The 16008-nt window shown below is 46.8% G+C and overlaps 1 protein-coding gene across 1 annotated transcript in view; it reads left to right on the top strand.

The window, feature by feature from the left end:
• The window catches only part of PPP1R12C (protein phosphatase 1 regulatory subunit 12C), a 1339157-nt gene that overhangs the window by 1259120 nt on the left and 64029 nt on the right, over positions 1–16008 (top strand). Inside the window, exon 20 of the mRNA XM_069638043.1 lies at positions 1203–1253. Within this exon, the coding sequence (XP_069494144.1) occupies positions 1203–1253 (51 nt within the window). The remainder of the gene's footprint in view (positions 1–1202; positions 1254–16008) is intronic.

Here is a 16008-nt window from a genome sequence, read left to right as displayed (position 1 = left end):
TGGGAGACTAAGAACCTTGGTGGTGTCTTCGACTCCACCCTCTCTTTCTCTCCTCACATCTCCATCTCTAAGAAGTCACACCATCAGCTGATTTTCCCACTTCCCCCAGAAGCTAATTGTCTCCAGAGCCCTGCTCCTCTCCAGGCTGGACTACTGCAACAGCCTCTTTCTAAATCTGCCTGTATCTACTCTTCGACCTTTACAGCGTATCCAGAACAGGACTGCGAGACTTGTCCTTGGCCTAAAGCCCAGGGATTGTATCTCTCCAGCTCTGAAATCTCTTCACTGGCTCCCTGTGGCTGTCGGGATCAAGTTCAAGACCCTTTGCTTCGTCCCCAAAGCTTTCTGGGGCCTGCAAACGCGCTACCTCAAACTTTATCTTCCTTCTCGAGCTCTCCGCTCATCCACCTCCAACTCTCAGCGGGTCAGACGCTTCTCCAAGCAGAGTGAATGGGGCACATCTCTATCCTCAGCTGGGGCCTCCCTCTGGAACAGCCTCCCTGCCTCTCTCAAACTTGAGCAGGACCACCTCTGGTTCCAGTTACCTTTCTTTTCGCTTACGCTTTCTCTCTTCCTCTCCCCAGCTGATTTCCCTCACTGCTCAGCGCACTGGTCACCTGGCCACCCACAGAACATGGGCACAGTCTCCTGCATGTCAAGTTGCCCTCACACTGCCTTCAGATTCCCCCCAGCACTCAAGGCTCTGTATCTGCAACCCTACAGTCCCTTCTCTCTGCACTTATGAGCCACCCTGTGTCAGCACTTATTGAGTTACCTGCACTTCTCACCTTGCCCCCCTTGCACTTCTCGCCTCCCTCTTCCCTGCACTTGCGTGAACTGAATTACACAAGCCCTAGTAAAATCGTTCTGTCCTTCTGTTTCACCCTCCTTGTTTTGTCGCGCCTAGAAACACTTGTGTACAGGCGTGTTTATAAATGACTTGTATCACTGCTACTTGGGTGTCTTAACTTTGCGTTGCTTTGCCAGACACACTGCAAACACGTTGGTTGTCTGAGAGAGGAAATGCTAATTGTAAGTGCACGTGGATCCATGCAAGTGGATCTAATTTTATCTCGTCATGTTTGAAAAACCGTAGAACCAGACATTTCAAACAGTGTCCCTGTCAGACCAAAAATATTTAAGTAATCTTCCTTTCTTACATTATCTCTTCACAAATGTCTTTTCTCCTCTCCTTTCTCCAGAGACATGAACGCTATGCAGAGAGGCCTGCCTTACTAGAACTGGAGAGATTTGTAAGTATTTTTTAGACTGAATGCTTCCTCTCTTTTACCCTTCTTTCTGTCTAGCTCGGACTTCCTGTAAATGTTGCGTGCCATGACTCAAGAAATCACAAAGCTTGGCTAGTGCAATGCCTATCTCCCTTCCCCCCCAACCCCTCCACAGGGAGAAACTGCTGGACATTTAGCCAAACCAATCGATGTAGTATGGGGGTTAGGAGGGAGAGGGGTCAAGTCTAAATCTTGGGAGAAGTGAGTGAGGTCAGGAGTCCACAATGAGGTCCACACAGTGATACACCAAGGATTACACTTGGACAGTTATAAACAATACTATATTTATTTCAGGCCTAGAACACACACTATGAAAAATGGCTAATGGCGGGGTATCACACAATACTGAACACTATAAAACATGTATACAGCCTCTGTACTTGGTGCAATATAAATAATTCACGCCTCCTCCCCACTTCCACTCCCCTCCCCCCCCCCCCCCCCCCCCCCCCCCCAATATCTGAGAAGGGAAGGCAAGTGATTTGGTTCGCACAGGCATTGCAAACCTAACTTAGGAAGTCCAACCCTAAGTTGTATGGGCCTTGTGCCCAAACATTTACAAAGTGTTCCATAGATTTCTAGGAGCTGGCAAAAAGTTAGAAGAGGGAGGATGGTAAGACGTTTACTGGTGGGTAAGACTGTTCCTAGCTTTTGGAGGGCTTTCGGCAACAAGTTTTACCAAAGCCAAACTGTTAGGAAGACTTCTCAGAAATGTGCTAATTCCTCTCTACCTCAGAGACCCCAGCACTTTTGCCGGACTCTAGGACTTTTTAATTTTGAACCTGGAGAGAGAGACCTTTTTCCCACACTCTTGTAATTTTCTGTGTTTTTAAACTGTGTTTCTTTTGGTTTTTGGAGTCCGACAAACTCCATAGGCATCTTTTTGCATTGTCACAAAGCACCTTCAGTGCAGTGACACAGGGAAGTCTTAGATTTCCCATGGTTTAAGTACCTTTCTCTTAGACAACTACTGTTTCCAAGAGCAGTAAAGTGAAATTGACGTTACTTTGTAATTTTCTAGACCCAACACACACACTCTTACAATAGGTTTATGGAGGGGTCACTTAGTAGCCCCTTTGTCCATCATCTCATGTAACATTTTGTATGTAACCCTTTAAACAATCAGTGGCTGGTGGCATTGGTTCCTTTTTACTACCGTGTTGTTTTCAACACGGGCTGCATTTGTCAAAATGGCCCCCGTCTTCTTTTTTCGCCATTTCTTGTTGTTTAGATCCTTCTTGAGATTTACTCTGCACGCCAAACGAGGTTTGGTTCCTTTGTTTGTTTGGTCTTTGGTGGGCTTCACGAGTGAAACCCGCCTCTGGCTCCAGTGTGTCCAGTGGGGGCAGGAAGTGAGGGAGGTGCCTGAAACTACCTATGCATGGTCTCATAGGAGACAGGAATGCACTTTTAGGTGATTGGCCAGCTGGCTGTCCGGCAAGGACATCCACCCTGCTGGGTGACTGACAGCTAGGCTGGAATGAATGTGAGAAACCTGCATGAAAGGCGAGGCTTTTTAGCTTTGAAGGCAGAGTCGACCACTGGACGAAGGAATCCGGAGAAGAACTTGAAGAGGACGCCTGCTGCAATTCCTGGACCGTTGGTTTGCCCGGTGAAGCCCTGCTGCTGTGCTGAAGTTCCAAATTCGTATCGATGGAGAAGCCCTGCAAGGACGACTTCTCCCCTTGAGTTGGTGGGACCAATCCACTCCAAAATAAGCCACCTGGATATCCTCTCGGAGCTGGTTGCATTTCCATTGCAGGCCCTGCTGGAACGAATAGCCAGGGAGAGGAACACCAGATCATGTGCATTGCTTTTAAGTTGTCCAAGAGCTCCAGGAAAATCCTCCAGACTCCCAGGAAGCAGTCAATTTCACTTTACTGCTCTTGGAAACAGTAGGTGTACAAGAGAAAGGTATTTAAACCTTGGGAAATCTAAAAGACTTCCCTGTGTCACTGCACTGAAGGTACTGTGTGATACAATGCAAAAAGATGACTAGTGAGTTTGTCAGACTCAAAAAACCAAAAGAAACGGTTTAAATCACAGAAAATTCATTGAGGGAGTGGGAAAAAGGTCTCTCTCTCCAGGTTCAAAATTAAAAAAAGTCCTAAAGTCCAGCAAAAGTGCTGTGGGTCTCTAAGGTACAGCGGAATTGGCACATTTCTGAGAATTATCCCTAACACTCCTCCCCCCCAGACGGAGGGACAGGAGGATTTAATCCACCCCTGGATGAATCGCCTTACTCAAGTCGGTCATACTTTCTGGAGAGACCATCAGCATTTTGGTGATTACACCCTGACCTGTTTTCTATGGTAAAATCAAACCCCTGGAGGCTGATCGACCATCTTAACAATTCAGGATTTTCCCCCTTCATCTGCATTAACCATCTCAAGGGTTGGTGGTCTGTTTGAATCACAAAAGTAGATCCATACAAGTATGGTCTACACTTCTACAAAGACCACACAATGGCAACACATTCACTGTCTATGGTTGCCCACCTTATTTCAGGGTCCTTCAGTTTTCTACTGATGACGCAGATTGGGTGTTCCCTGTCTTTCTTGTCCAGCTGACTCAGAACTGCACCTATACCTGTATTGGAAGCATCTGTCTGTACAATAAAGGATTGGTTGTAGTCAGGAGCTCTCAAAACTGGAGCTTGACAAAGGGCTTTCTTAAGTCCTTCAAATGCCTTAGTGCACTCCTCATTCCACTTGACCTTCTTGGGGAATTTGGGTGAAATCACCACATTCAAGGGAGAAGCTAGGGTCCCATAGTTCTCAAATTAAGCTCCTATTGTAACCCGTGAGACATAAAAAGGCTCTCACTTGGGTTTGAGTAGTAGGGATGGCCCAGTCTTGTACAGCTTGTACTTTGCTAGGCAATTACCTTATTTCACTTCCTCCTACCTCATGTCCAAGGTAGACCACTTTACTCTGACCAATTTGACATTTGCTTGCCTTTATGGTCAGATTGGCCTGCTGAAGAGCCTGCAATACATATCCTTAGTGGTCAATATGTTCTTTCCAAGTAGGGCTGAACACTGCAATGTCATCCATGTATGCCATACAGAAGTCCTCCATCCCATTCAGAACATGATTTACCATCCTTTGGAATGTAGCAGGTGCATTCTTACGTCCAAAAAGCATAACCTTACACTGGTAGAGGCCTCCAGGGGTTGAAAATGCAGTTTTTTCCTTGGCATGGTCTGTCAGAGCTGTTTGCCAATAGCCTGAGGTTAGGTCAAAGGTACTGAGGAACTTGGCTGAACCAAGTTTACCCACCAGTTAATCTGTCCTAGGTAAAGGATGGGCATCTGTCGTGGTGACTGCATTAAGAGCTCTATAGTCCACACAAAATCTGAACTCCTTGGATCCTGCCTTTGGCATTAGTACAACTGGACTAGCACATGGACTTGTAGGTGGCTCTACCACCCCAAGATCCAGCATCTTCTTGATCTCTTCCTTTATGTGGGTTCTTACATGGTCCGACATCCTGTAACCCCTGCTTTTAACAGGTAGACAGTCACCAGTGAGAATTTCATGCTGGCCCCCAAGAGGTCAGTGAAAACAGAGGTGCAAACTGATTTAACAGAATTCTGCCCGCCCCCTGCTGTTCCAGTGTCAGATCAGAAGAGATTAACTCATATCTTTCTATCTAAAGGTTGTCCCCTGAGGAGGTCAGGTACAGGTTCACTCTCCTCCTCCTTCTGAGCAGAGGCTAGAAGCAAAGCTCCCAGTTCTGGTCTAGAGACCTAGGCCTTTAGGCGGTTGGTGTGAAAGACCCTGGGGGCCTCCTTAGGGTTGCCGAAGTCCACCAAATAATTGACCTCCAAGTTTGCCCACAATCTTGAAGGGTCCAATACATTTGTCCTGTAAGGCCCTCTGCCTTGTAGGTAACCTAACTAGAACTAGCTGGTCTTGAATAAATTCAACCATGTTGGGGCCTTCTGGTCATGCTAATGTTTCACCGGGGCCTGACCGGCTTTCGAGTTATCTGAAGCTTCTGTCGTCATGTGTGTCATTCTCCTTTGGAGACATAACACACAGTCACTGACTCTCACTGGCCTGTGGGAAGGAGCACTCTCCAACCCCTCCTTAATTGGGACCTATGGACCTCTAACCGGATGACCATAGAGGAGCTCAAAGAGGCTGAAGCCAACCCCTTCTTGTGGGACTTCTCTGTTAGCAAAGAGAAAGCATGGTAACAGAAGGTCCCACTTTCTTCTAAGGGGTTCTTCTAAAGCACCTATCATGCTCTTAAACCTCTCCACCAATCCATTAGTCTGGGGATGGTAGGCTGTTGAGAACTTGTAGGTCACTCCACGGTTTTTCCACATGGTCTACATGTAGGGGGACATAAAATTGGTCCCCCTTTCTGGGATAACCTCCTTAGGAAAACCAACCGTGGTAAAAAATACCAAGGAGGGCCTTAGCCACTGCCTGAGCAGTAACAGTCCTAATAGTTATGGCTTCAGGATACCTGGTAGTGTGGTCCATCACAACCAATATACATCGGTTGCCTGAAGATGTGGGAGGGTCTAAGGGACCAACAATATCAATCCCTACCCTCTCAAAAGGGACTCCCACCACTGGGAGAGGCACCAAGGGTGCCACGTTCTAGGCTCCACTCTTGCTAGACCTCTGTTAAGTGTGACAGTTCCTACAGTACTTATCTACATCAGACCCCATCTTGGGCCAATAGAAGTAAAGAGAAAGCATTTCCTTAGTCGTCTTAAAACTTAAGTGACCAACAAAAGGAATCTCATGGGCTAACTGTAGAAACTGAGGTCTCACTGCATGAGGCACTACAAGTCTTCTGTAGTCCCCTGTGGTGGTCTCAGTAGGCTCACTGTGAAGGAGGCCATCCTGTCAGTACAGCCTGTGCTTCACTGGCTCTTGCCCTTCCAGCTAGGAAGTTGCCTGTTGGTGAAGTTGTTCAAGAGTAGTACACTCTCTTTGACCTCTGCTGAAGTCTCCCCTACAGGGGCCACTTCTGCAAACAAAGTCTACAGCTCAGGATGATCTTTAGGATCCAGATCTCCAACAGGGGGAAGGGCCTCTTCCAACTCTGAGTCCTCAGTAGCTGTTTCACCATCCTTTGGTTGAACCTCACACTCAGCCTCAGCAGGTGGAGGGAGGGTCACACGTGTGACCTTGGACTGTCCTATCAGGGATGTCCTGGTTTGGTGCACAGGAGTGCTACTTTTCTTACTTCCTGAGACTTTGGGTTTCTCCTTTGTCTTTTTCTTCCTGCAATGAGAAGGTGGCTCTTCCTATGGAGTTATAGGCACTTCTGTAATTTAACATGGAGTCATTCAATGTTTGCTCTCGGGCCTTGCTAGTCTGCTCCTGCTTCCTTTTGCTGTGAGGCCTGGTGGTGCTCGATACAACTCCAAGAGCTTTTTAAGTTGTTCCCCAACCAGACTCTCCCAGGCACCTCATTTTGTACACTGACAGGTATTCTTACAGTCATATTGTTGCACTGGATCAGAGCTGGTAGTATTGGAACCATCTGGCTAGGGCCTCCAGCAAGCTTAGTGGGGCCTTTGGATGCCTTGGCAACATACTCAGGTTTGAAAAAGGTTTCATCCACCACTGTAATGATGGCCCCAGTGTCTCTAATGGCAGGGGTTTCCTGACCATTTACAAGTACACCATCCTTGTAATATTCTTTTTTGTTATCTGGAATAGAGCTATACACAACTACATTCTGCTGTTCCCACAGACCCAGGGACACTAAAGAACACTGGCTGAGACTCCAATGGGGTCTTCAGCCAATAGATGAGTTTCCACTTGCTATATGGACTTCTCCCTAAGGAGGCAGTGTGGACCCTGAAGGTTTACCCTTGCACCTGGTATCCCCTTTCACATGGTCAGTTGACCCACAAGAATAACATTTACCAAATGTCTTGACAAATGGGGCCTTCTGCTGACCTCCCTCTGGTCTAGTACCAGAAGTTTCACTAGACTGACCTGGTTTCCCATATGGTTTACCCTTCTTATGTTTGGGGCCCTCTATTGGATGGGAGGTTTTAGAATTCTCTTTGTCATCTTTCTTGTGCTGCTTCCCCTCATCCTTTTTGTGAGTGGCCCCAGTATCCTTGAGTAGCCCTGTTGGCAACCCACAAGTCCGCAGCCTTTGCTAACGTCTTGGGATCAATCTCTTTAGAGTCAGCAAAGTGTTGTCTCAGCTCTGGAGAGCAGGCATCAAAAATATATTCCAACAAAAACAGATTCCTTCAAAGGTAGTTACTCTGTAAACCTTAACCCATCCATCTAAGTTTCATAACCATTCACACATCCAGGTAGCCCAAGGGGTACCATCAGTCTTTTTGAGGGTCCTAAACCTCTTAAGGTACTGGGAAGGAGTTTTCCCAAATCTACCTATCAAAGCTAGCTTTGCATTTTCATACTCCAATCTTTCAAGTTCCCCCCACCTCAATTACAGCATCAGTTACAACCTGGGGCATCCTAGACAAAAGCTAAGGAAATAAATGAGTCCCCTGTGTAACCCTGAATGCCATAATTGTATTCAAAAGCACCCAACCAATCCAAAATATCAAGTTTCACATCATACATACTCAGTGATTCTTTGGGCATGCAAGGCCTCTTTGCACTGGAAGACCTAGAGGACTCTGGGATAGAAATGTTTTCCTCAGGCAATTTCTTCATTTCAAAAGCCTTTTCCATTTCTAGTTCCCTGAGCTTGATGTATTGATGTTTGGCTTCACCTTGGACTTGTAATCTTTTGAACTGTAACCCAAGTCTAATTTTTTTCAAGAGACACACATTCTAGACTCAATGATGGGCCTTGTGGGGTCCCAGTGGATACAGGTTGAGGCAAAAGGGCAGGGTGGGGCAGAGAGGGACTCTCTTCCTGAGACTCCTCTCCCTCCTCTGACTCTTCCAATTCAGAGTTATACTCTGAATTATCATTCTCATTTTCCACATTTTCTGGGTTAGTAGGTGTTACAGGCCTACTACCCACACTTTGATTATTCAACAATCTTGTAATCAATTCATTTTTCTTTAACAGGGAGATAAAAAATAAAGGGCACCTGACTGAGTCCTGATATGCCCAGGAGGGTACATATATTGATAACAAAAATAATCAGGATGCGAGAATCTCAAAAACCAGGGTCTTACATTATTACAAACTTTTGCTAAGCACGAAAGCAATAACGGACAGATTTCAATATAAAAACATAGGTAAGTGCAGTTGTGCACCCTCATCAGGATGTGGAGGATGAGTACCCTAGTGACAAGCACATAAGAGTATAGGAAGTTGGTGACACAAGTAACTCAGTTAAGTGCTGCCCGAGGCTGTTTTTCAACCAGGGTGTGGATTAAACAAAAATGGTGTACTCAACACAAAATTAGAAACATACAACAAATCTGTCCGTTATCGCTTTCGTGCTTAGCAAAAGTTTGTAATAATTTAAGACACTGGTTTTTCAGATTGAAATAAATGTGTCCAAAAACTGTGGATTGTTGTGAGGATCTCTCATCCGGTTTAACAGGGAGATTCCTGACATTTCTTTCAGTTCTACTGTCAAAATGATCAGGGTTTCCTGCTTGGAGTTATCAATATTTGGCATGTTACAATTGCTATTCTAGTGGAGCTTTAGCCATGTGAAGGTTTTTAGTTGAAAAAAAGCAAAGCAAATCCTCAATGTAACAACTCTACAATAGATCCTCACCGCTTGCCACCAGTGTTAGGTAAAGATTTGGGATAGTACCCCTAGGGTGCACTACAACAACCTTGGCCTCCTGACAATAAGGACCCTTCTTCAGAGGGAGACAATATAAAAGCAACACTCAAATACACTTCAGAAATACACACCCTTAGGTTTCTCAGAAACAGTAAAGATCTTTTTCACCAAAGACTTCTAAAAATATTGTGCAAAGACTTTTACTCACCTGCAAGAAGTGCTTCAGTCCACAGTCTCTTGCCCATTGGCGTAGCCTGGTTCCCTGAATTCCTCTTCTCTCCTCTGTTATTGTGTTGCACCCATCTTTCCAGGAAGGGGTTAACTTACTCTGCATTGGGGGTCTAAAAGTACTTGCCTGCTTTAAGAATATGTGTGATCTCTTGTTGTTTCTAATAACCTGTTCTTTTGACACTCTCAAAGCCTACTCTGAATGCAACAGTACAATATGTATTTAAAATATATCGTAGCTAGTTAAGTCACCTGAGGGTGTAGGAGTTTCCTCTGTGCCATCCCCAATGGGTCTTTACTGATTCTGAGAAACCTAGTGTGTATTTCTGACGTGTATTTGAGTGAATACGTGTCATTGTGAACCTCTGTGTAACTACCCTACTGCTCACATTGACCCCTCTTGAGATGAGCCTGGCTGCTAGGCCGCACTACCAACCTGTGTAGTTCAGACTTATACCAAAGGTTGGGTCCCTATTGCCAGGAGGCTAAGGTTGTTGTAGTGCACCCTAAGGGTACTACCCCAAATCTTTACCTAAAAGAAACCGTTGTAAAAGTGGTCCAAAAGTGGAAATGGAGGAGTGGGTAAATATCACTACAACTTACCTCTTACCAACTTACTCACCATACTACGGTTTCTCCTCAGACTTGGTAGGTCGCCTGAGGTAAGATTTCAGGCCTTAGAATCCAGTCGCTGATGCCCAGGAGCTGCGGGTGCAAGAAGAGTTTGTCTGGTAAGGAGCCTCAGTGCTACCTGTTCTTGACGAACAATGCAGTAGTCACCAGTGCGGGACTCTTCATGGCAGTCCACCAGATGCAGGAACGCCGGTTACAGGGACAGTCACTGATGCACCCTGATGGCAGGGGAAACATATGTTGTGGTCAAAGTCAGTCCTCTATCTCAGGCCCCGTCAATGCTGGAACACTGATATTTCACAGGGAGGACTCTTCCAGGATTAGTAGGAAGGACTCTTCCAGGTCAAGCTGAAGATCCCCCTGGAGTTCTGGCCTGAAAGTCGGAACGACAGTGCTTCTTCCGTGGTAGCCGAAACTGGAGCTGGCCAGCCCACTAGATGGTCCAGTGACACTTCCGAAGGCTCCAACTTGCTGTGGTACCAGAACACGCCGAGACCAGTTGTTTCCACCGTTCCAGAGGGTTGCAGCACTGACTAGTGTCTTCTGCGATCAGTAGCCAGACAGGGCTCCACCAGGACTGATGTAAGAATTGGTCACCAGGCCTCTTCAGGGATCGTCCACGGGTCTTCCACAGTCATCTCAGCTACAACAGGATACTTGGCTCCTCTTCAGATCTACTGGCGTGGGTGCAGGACACCCCTTCTTATGCCAAAGTCACGTGAGTGATCAGACTCAGCCCTCCAATGGCAAGATCTTCCCCACACATGTAAACCAGCAGTGGTCCAATCAGGGACCACTGTGAGTCTGACTCGGACATGCACACTAGACATTCAGACGCCAGTATGTGGATTGGGTCCAGATGGTCCCAACGCACTTCCTGGCACCCCACACACATGGTATGTACTAGTCCGCAAAAAGCAAGGCTAGTGCATTACCATAAAAGGACATTCTTGCCCTGGCAAGGCAGGAAGAACAAGATGGCCAAGGAACAAACAAAAAGCTTGTGGCACAGCTATGTTGGGATACTAGCCACTGTTCATAGCCAATCGCTGTAAGGCTTACAAACTATACAGCAAAAAGTATGAGAAGTAACTACTGCCACCAGTTTTCCCTTAGGCACACCTTAGGTAACCAAAAGATTTCTTTCAGTGTAGTCTAGGGTCATACAAAAGAAACCTCATTGCACTGCATTGTGCAATGTTAAGTTACCCAAAGAGGCAACGAAGTGAAAAGGCTAATGGAAACCTAGTTCAAATGGATTGTGTCCTCCCACATATTCCTCATCTTTGATAATGGATATCCAGCTTCATCTGCTTCGGAAAAAGAATTCGGCAGAGGGTGCTGTGCGTCGATGGCGTCTATTCGATGTCCCTTGAATGCCTCTGTCTTGAGGAGGTCCTCCTCAAAGGCATATATAGCACGTGCAGCACCCGTTGTCTTCAGTTCCGTTTTTCCGCGACAGCTTTAGTGTCGAGAAATACGGCGCGCTTCACTTTCGTGACGACTTCATTATTTTGAAAGAGAATCGAGAAAATGTTGTCTTTGTCGACACAGACAACCCCAAAGACCGGGTTCAAAAAGTGTTGATTGTGGGTCGAAAATGTCGTTGACCGATCCCCATCGTATTGGTGCCTCAGGGTAGACCTAACACTTCGGACTGCTCCAAGTGCCAGTTGATGACTGGAAAGGCCTTGAGAGAACAAAAGGGTAAATTAAAGGTAGGTTGAATCCCTAAATCTCCTACCTCGGCCAAGAAATCAACCGACGAGTCAAGCGGCGACTCTCCGCAGAGGCAGAAGGTCAAGCGGTTGAGATCGAGGAGCGGTTCTCAACACACTTAATCGTCCTCGAAGAAGTCTAAGAGAAGGCACCATATGTTGACTTCGGATGCTTCCCCTGAGAGTGTTTCCTGTCCGACTAAAAAATCCACTCTGGCCAAGTGGGAGGCCTTCAGAGCAGAGATGTTCAAAATATTTGAAAAATAGAAGCCTCCAAGCCATTTCCCTACTGCGCCTTCAAATGAAGCTGGGAAGGAAAGGGCTCCACGTAAATCCTGTGCGCCCTCAAGCCCGGGACGAAGACCGGATCCACATCCGGAGCCGTCGAGGCCTTGATATGATAGTCTATTTATATAGCGCCTATACACAATGTGTTTCAAAGCGCTTCAAGGCAAGGGAGGGAACAAGGGAAAACACAACATTCTTACAGCCCATGAACAGTAAGGATGTGAAATTAATTATTAAACTCAGCCTGACTATATTTCAGATAGTGCAAGTGATAAGACATAGATAAGGAAGGGGGGGGGGAGTGGGAAGGAAATGGAAACAGACGGGTAACTACCGTACTAGGCCTGATGACATTTCTGGTAGAGCCGGAGGAAAACAAAAGGTGAGGGAGAGGAGTGCAGAAAGGGAGGGGAGGAACAAAACAAGCGACTATCATACTATGCCTTGACAACGTTTCAGATAGTGCTGGAGGGAGGGTGGGGCAGTAAGGGGATGGGGGAGCGACAGGCGAGGTTGCTATCATACTAGGTCCAGGGACAATTCTGATTAAGTGCATAGAAGAAAGTAAGGGGAGGAGAGGAGGAGATAGGAAAAGGCAGAGGAGAGGGGAGTGGAGAAGCAAGAGGGGAGAGCGATGAAGTAACATCAAAGGATCAGTCAAGCCGAAAGCATAAGTCGAGGTCATCGACACTTTCGACACCGGCAGCGCCTCAGGCCAGCAAAACCCTAAACTTCGATGCCGAAGGCATCAACGCCAATTGCGCCATCATTGCCAGCTGCGACATCGACACTGAGCGCCCCATTAAAGCCTATGGTGCCAACGAAAAAAGTTTACACTGCTCCTCCAGCGTCAAATCCATTATTTCAAAACCTCTCATACATGAGAAGACCTATGTACCACTACAAGGAAAGACTATTTTAATATTTGAAGAGAAACAAGTAAGACTGAGATTCTCCTCATCGGGACCCCTGCTCCCTCCATTGCTGTTGCCCTCTGGCTGGCCTCTCTTGGCCCCCTTCCTTCTCCCACTTGTGAGGCTAAAAACCTCAGGGTCATATTCAACTCCACTCTCTCCTTCTCTCCTCACATCTGATATCTCTAAGAAGTCACACTACCAGCTGCGCCTCCTTGGAGGTACGCTTCCTTTTCTCTCCTTCCCCCAGAAGCTCACTTTCTTTAGAGCTCTAGTTCTCTCTAAGCTGGACTACTGCAACAGCCTCTTCCTAAATCTGCCTGCTTCTACTCTTTGCCCTATGCAACTCATCCAGAACAGGACTGCGAGACTTGTCTTTGGCCTCAAGCCCAGGGATCGTATCTCTCCCCGACTGAAATCTCTACACTGGCTCCCAGTGGCTGCGAGTGTTAAGTTCAAAACCCTCTGCATTGTCCGCAAGGCCTTCTGGGGCCTCATTACCTCCAACTGTCTCTTCCTAAATATCTTCCTTATGGAGCTCTTCGCTCATTCGCCTTCAACTCCCTCGGGGTCAGTCGCTTCTCCAAGCAACGAGTTGGTGGTAGATCTTTGTTCGGCTGGGGCCTCCCTTTGGAACAGCCTCCCTGAAACTTGAGGAGAACCATCTCTGGTTACGGAAGCACATCAAGACCTTCCTCTTTGCTTCTGCTTTCTCCCCTCCTCTCCCTTGCTGAACTCCTGACTGTAACTGCACTGCTCACTTGGCTACCCTCTGATCTCGGGCCAAGGTTCCTCCTCGGCCAGCTGCACTCCTGCACTGCCTCCCGGGCAACCCTGGCACTTGGGGGCCTGTTTCTGTATCCCTACAGTCCCCACCAGCTCATTTTATTGTTGATCCCATGTATTGCACTGCCCCCTACCCCTCCCTCTCGAGCCCCCCAACCCCTCTCGCCCCCTCACTTGCGCAATCTCAATGTCCCCTGGTGTAAGGCAAGATTTGGTGCAGTACCCTTTGGGTGCATTACAGCAACCTTGACCTCCTAGCAATAGGAACCCAACCTTTGGTATAATTCTGTACTACACAGGTTGGTAGTGTGGCTGAGCAGCCACGCTTATCTCAAGAGGGTTCAATGTGAGCAGTAGGGTGGTTACGCAGATTCACAGTGACAAATATCCAAATAAACACTTACACTCAGGGTTTCTTGATTAAACAATTATTAATTTATTTAAGTCAGTTTGAATAAGCCTTCTTCAGAAGGGGCAATATAATAGTAACACACAAATACACTCCAAAATACACTCTTAGTTTCTCTAAATCGGCAAGTACCCATTTGGGATGGCACACACACTTTCTACACCCTCAGGTGACTTAAATAGCTAGGACACTGTGGACATTAATATATCACGGGTACATTTAGAACAATACTGAGATGAGTGTTAAAGAAAAGGGCTATTGGAATAAAACAAGAGATCACACAAATATTTTGAAGCAGGCAAGTACTTTTGAAACCCCCAATGCAAAATAAGTTAACCACTTCCTGGAAGGAAAGGGAAAGCACAATGTTGGAGGTAATAGTCATTCAGGGAGCCAGGCAGCCAATGTCAATTGGGCAAAAGTCTAGGTGAGCTGAAGCACTTCTTGTGGGTAAGTAAAAGTCTTGCACAATGTTTTAGAAGTCTTTTGTAGAAAAAGTAGAATCAATGTAGGGCCACAAGCTGTAAGGCTTGTGAGGGGTAGAAGATGCAAGCAACTCTACAGAATCCACCAGGACAAGTCTCAACTGAGAACAAGTAAGGCTAAACAACAAGAGATAAGTTATCTTGGACTGTACAGTACCTTTTGGTTAGAAGAAATGGTTCCAGCTGGCTTCTGTTCCTGTGCAGCTCTGCAGATCCTGTTGTTCCTGGACCTTAGTCGTGGGGACAAACAAGAGGGAGGACTTCTGGGGATTCCTACACTGCAATGGGACGGTCAGCGGCAGCAAAGGGCAAACTTCAATTCAGCGACACGTCATGGTTTCAGCTCCTTGCGTGTCAATGGCACCACCGCGTTTCTCGGCTACCACTTTGGACTTTCCCAGCACTCTGAGGTGGCTCAGGCTTGGTCAGTCCTGCTTCCTGTGAGTCCCGAGGCTCTTGCTGGAGCTCGGGTCCGACTTAAGTGATGCACTCAATTTGGTGTTCCTCTCCCTGGCACTTCGGTTCCAACAGCAGCAGCAGTGGAAGTACAGCCAGCTCTGAGAGGATGTCTAAACAAGTTCACTTTGGAGTGATTGGTCCCACCAAATCAAGGGGAGAAGTCGTCCTTGCAGGGCTTCTCTAGTCGAAGTGAATTTTTAGCTTCAGCACAGCAGCAGGGCTTCACCGGGCAAACCAACGGTCCAGGAGTTGCAGCAGGTGTCTCTTCCAAGTTGTTCTTCGGATTCCTTCGTCCAGATGTCGACTCTGCTTTCCAAGTCAAAAAGCCTTGCCTTTTATGCAGGTTTCTCCCATTCATTCCAACCTAGCTGTCAGTCAAACAGCATGGTGGCTGTCCTTGCCGGACAGCCAGCCGGCCAATCCTTTTTGGGTGCATTCCTGTAACCAATGGGATTAAGCACAGGGAGTTTCGGGCACCTCCCTCACTTCCTGCCTCTGCTAGACACTCTGGAGCCAGAGGGGGACTCGTGAATCCCACCAAAGACAAAACGAACAAAGGGACCAAACCGGGTTTGACGCACAGAGTAGATCACAAGAAGGACCGTTCCAGCAAGAAATGGTTAAAAAAAGAAGACTGGGCCATTTTGACAAAATTGCACCCATGGGTTCTGTACTGCAGCTGCGAACAGAGCCCGTGCTTTAAAAATCACAACGGTAGTTAAAAGTAAACCACTGCCACCAGCCATTAAACATTGAAAGGGTAACATAAAAATGTTACTTGAGAAACTAGACAAAGGGGATGCTAAGTAACCCCTCCAGCACCCTGTGACATAGTCTGTGCTGGGTCTAGAAAGTTACAAATGTAAATAAAGTCCATTTCACTTCACTGCTCTTGGAAGCAGTAGTTATCCAGGAGAAAGGTCTTTCAACCTTTGGGAAATCTGAAAGACTTCCCTGTGCCACTGCACTGAAGGTGCTGTGTGTCACAATGTAAAAAAAAGATTACTATGGAGTTTGTCAGACTCCAAAACCAAAAGAGAAACGGGGTCCAAATCAAATCACAGAAAAATACCTGAGTGGGGTAAAGG

The sequence above is a fragment of the Ambystoma mexicanum genome, chromosome 1q (assembly GCF_040938575.1).
Source record: "Ambystoma mexicanum isolate Mex_15411 chromosome 1q, UKY_AmexF1_1, whole genome shotgun sequence".
In the NCBI taxonomy this organism is placed as follows: Eukaryota; Metazoa; Chordata; class Amphibia; order Caudata; family Ambystomatidae; genus Ambystoma; species Ambystoma mexicanum.
This window is presented reverse-complemented; position numbering and strand designations above follow the sequence as displayed.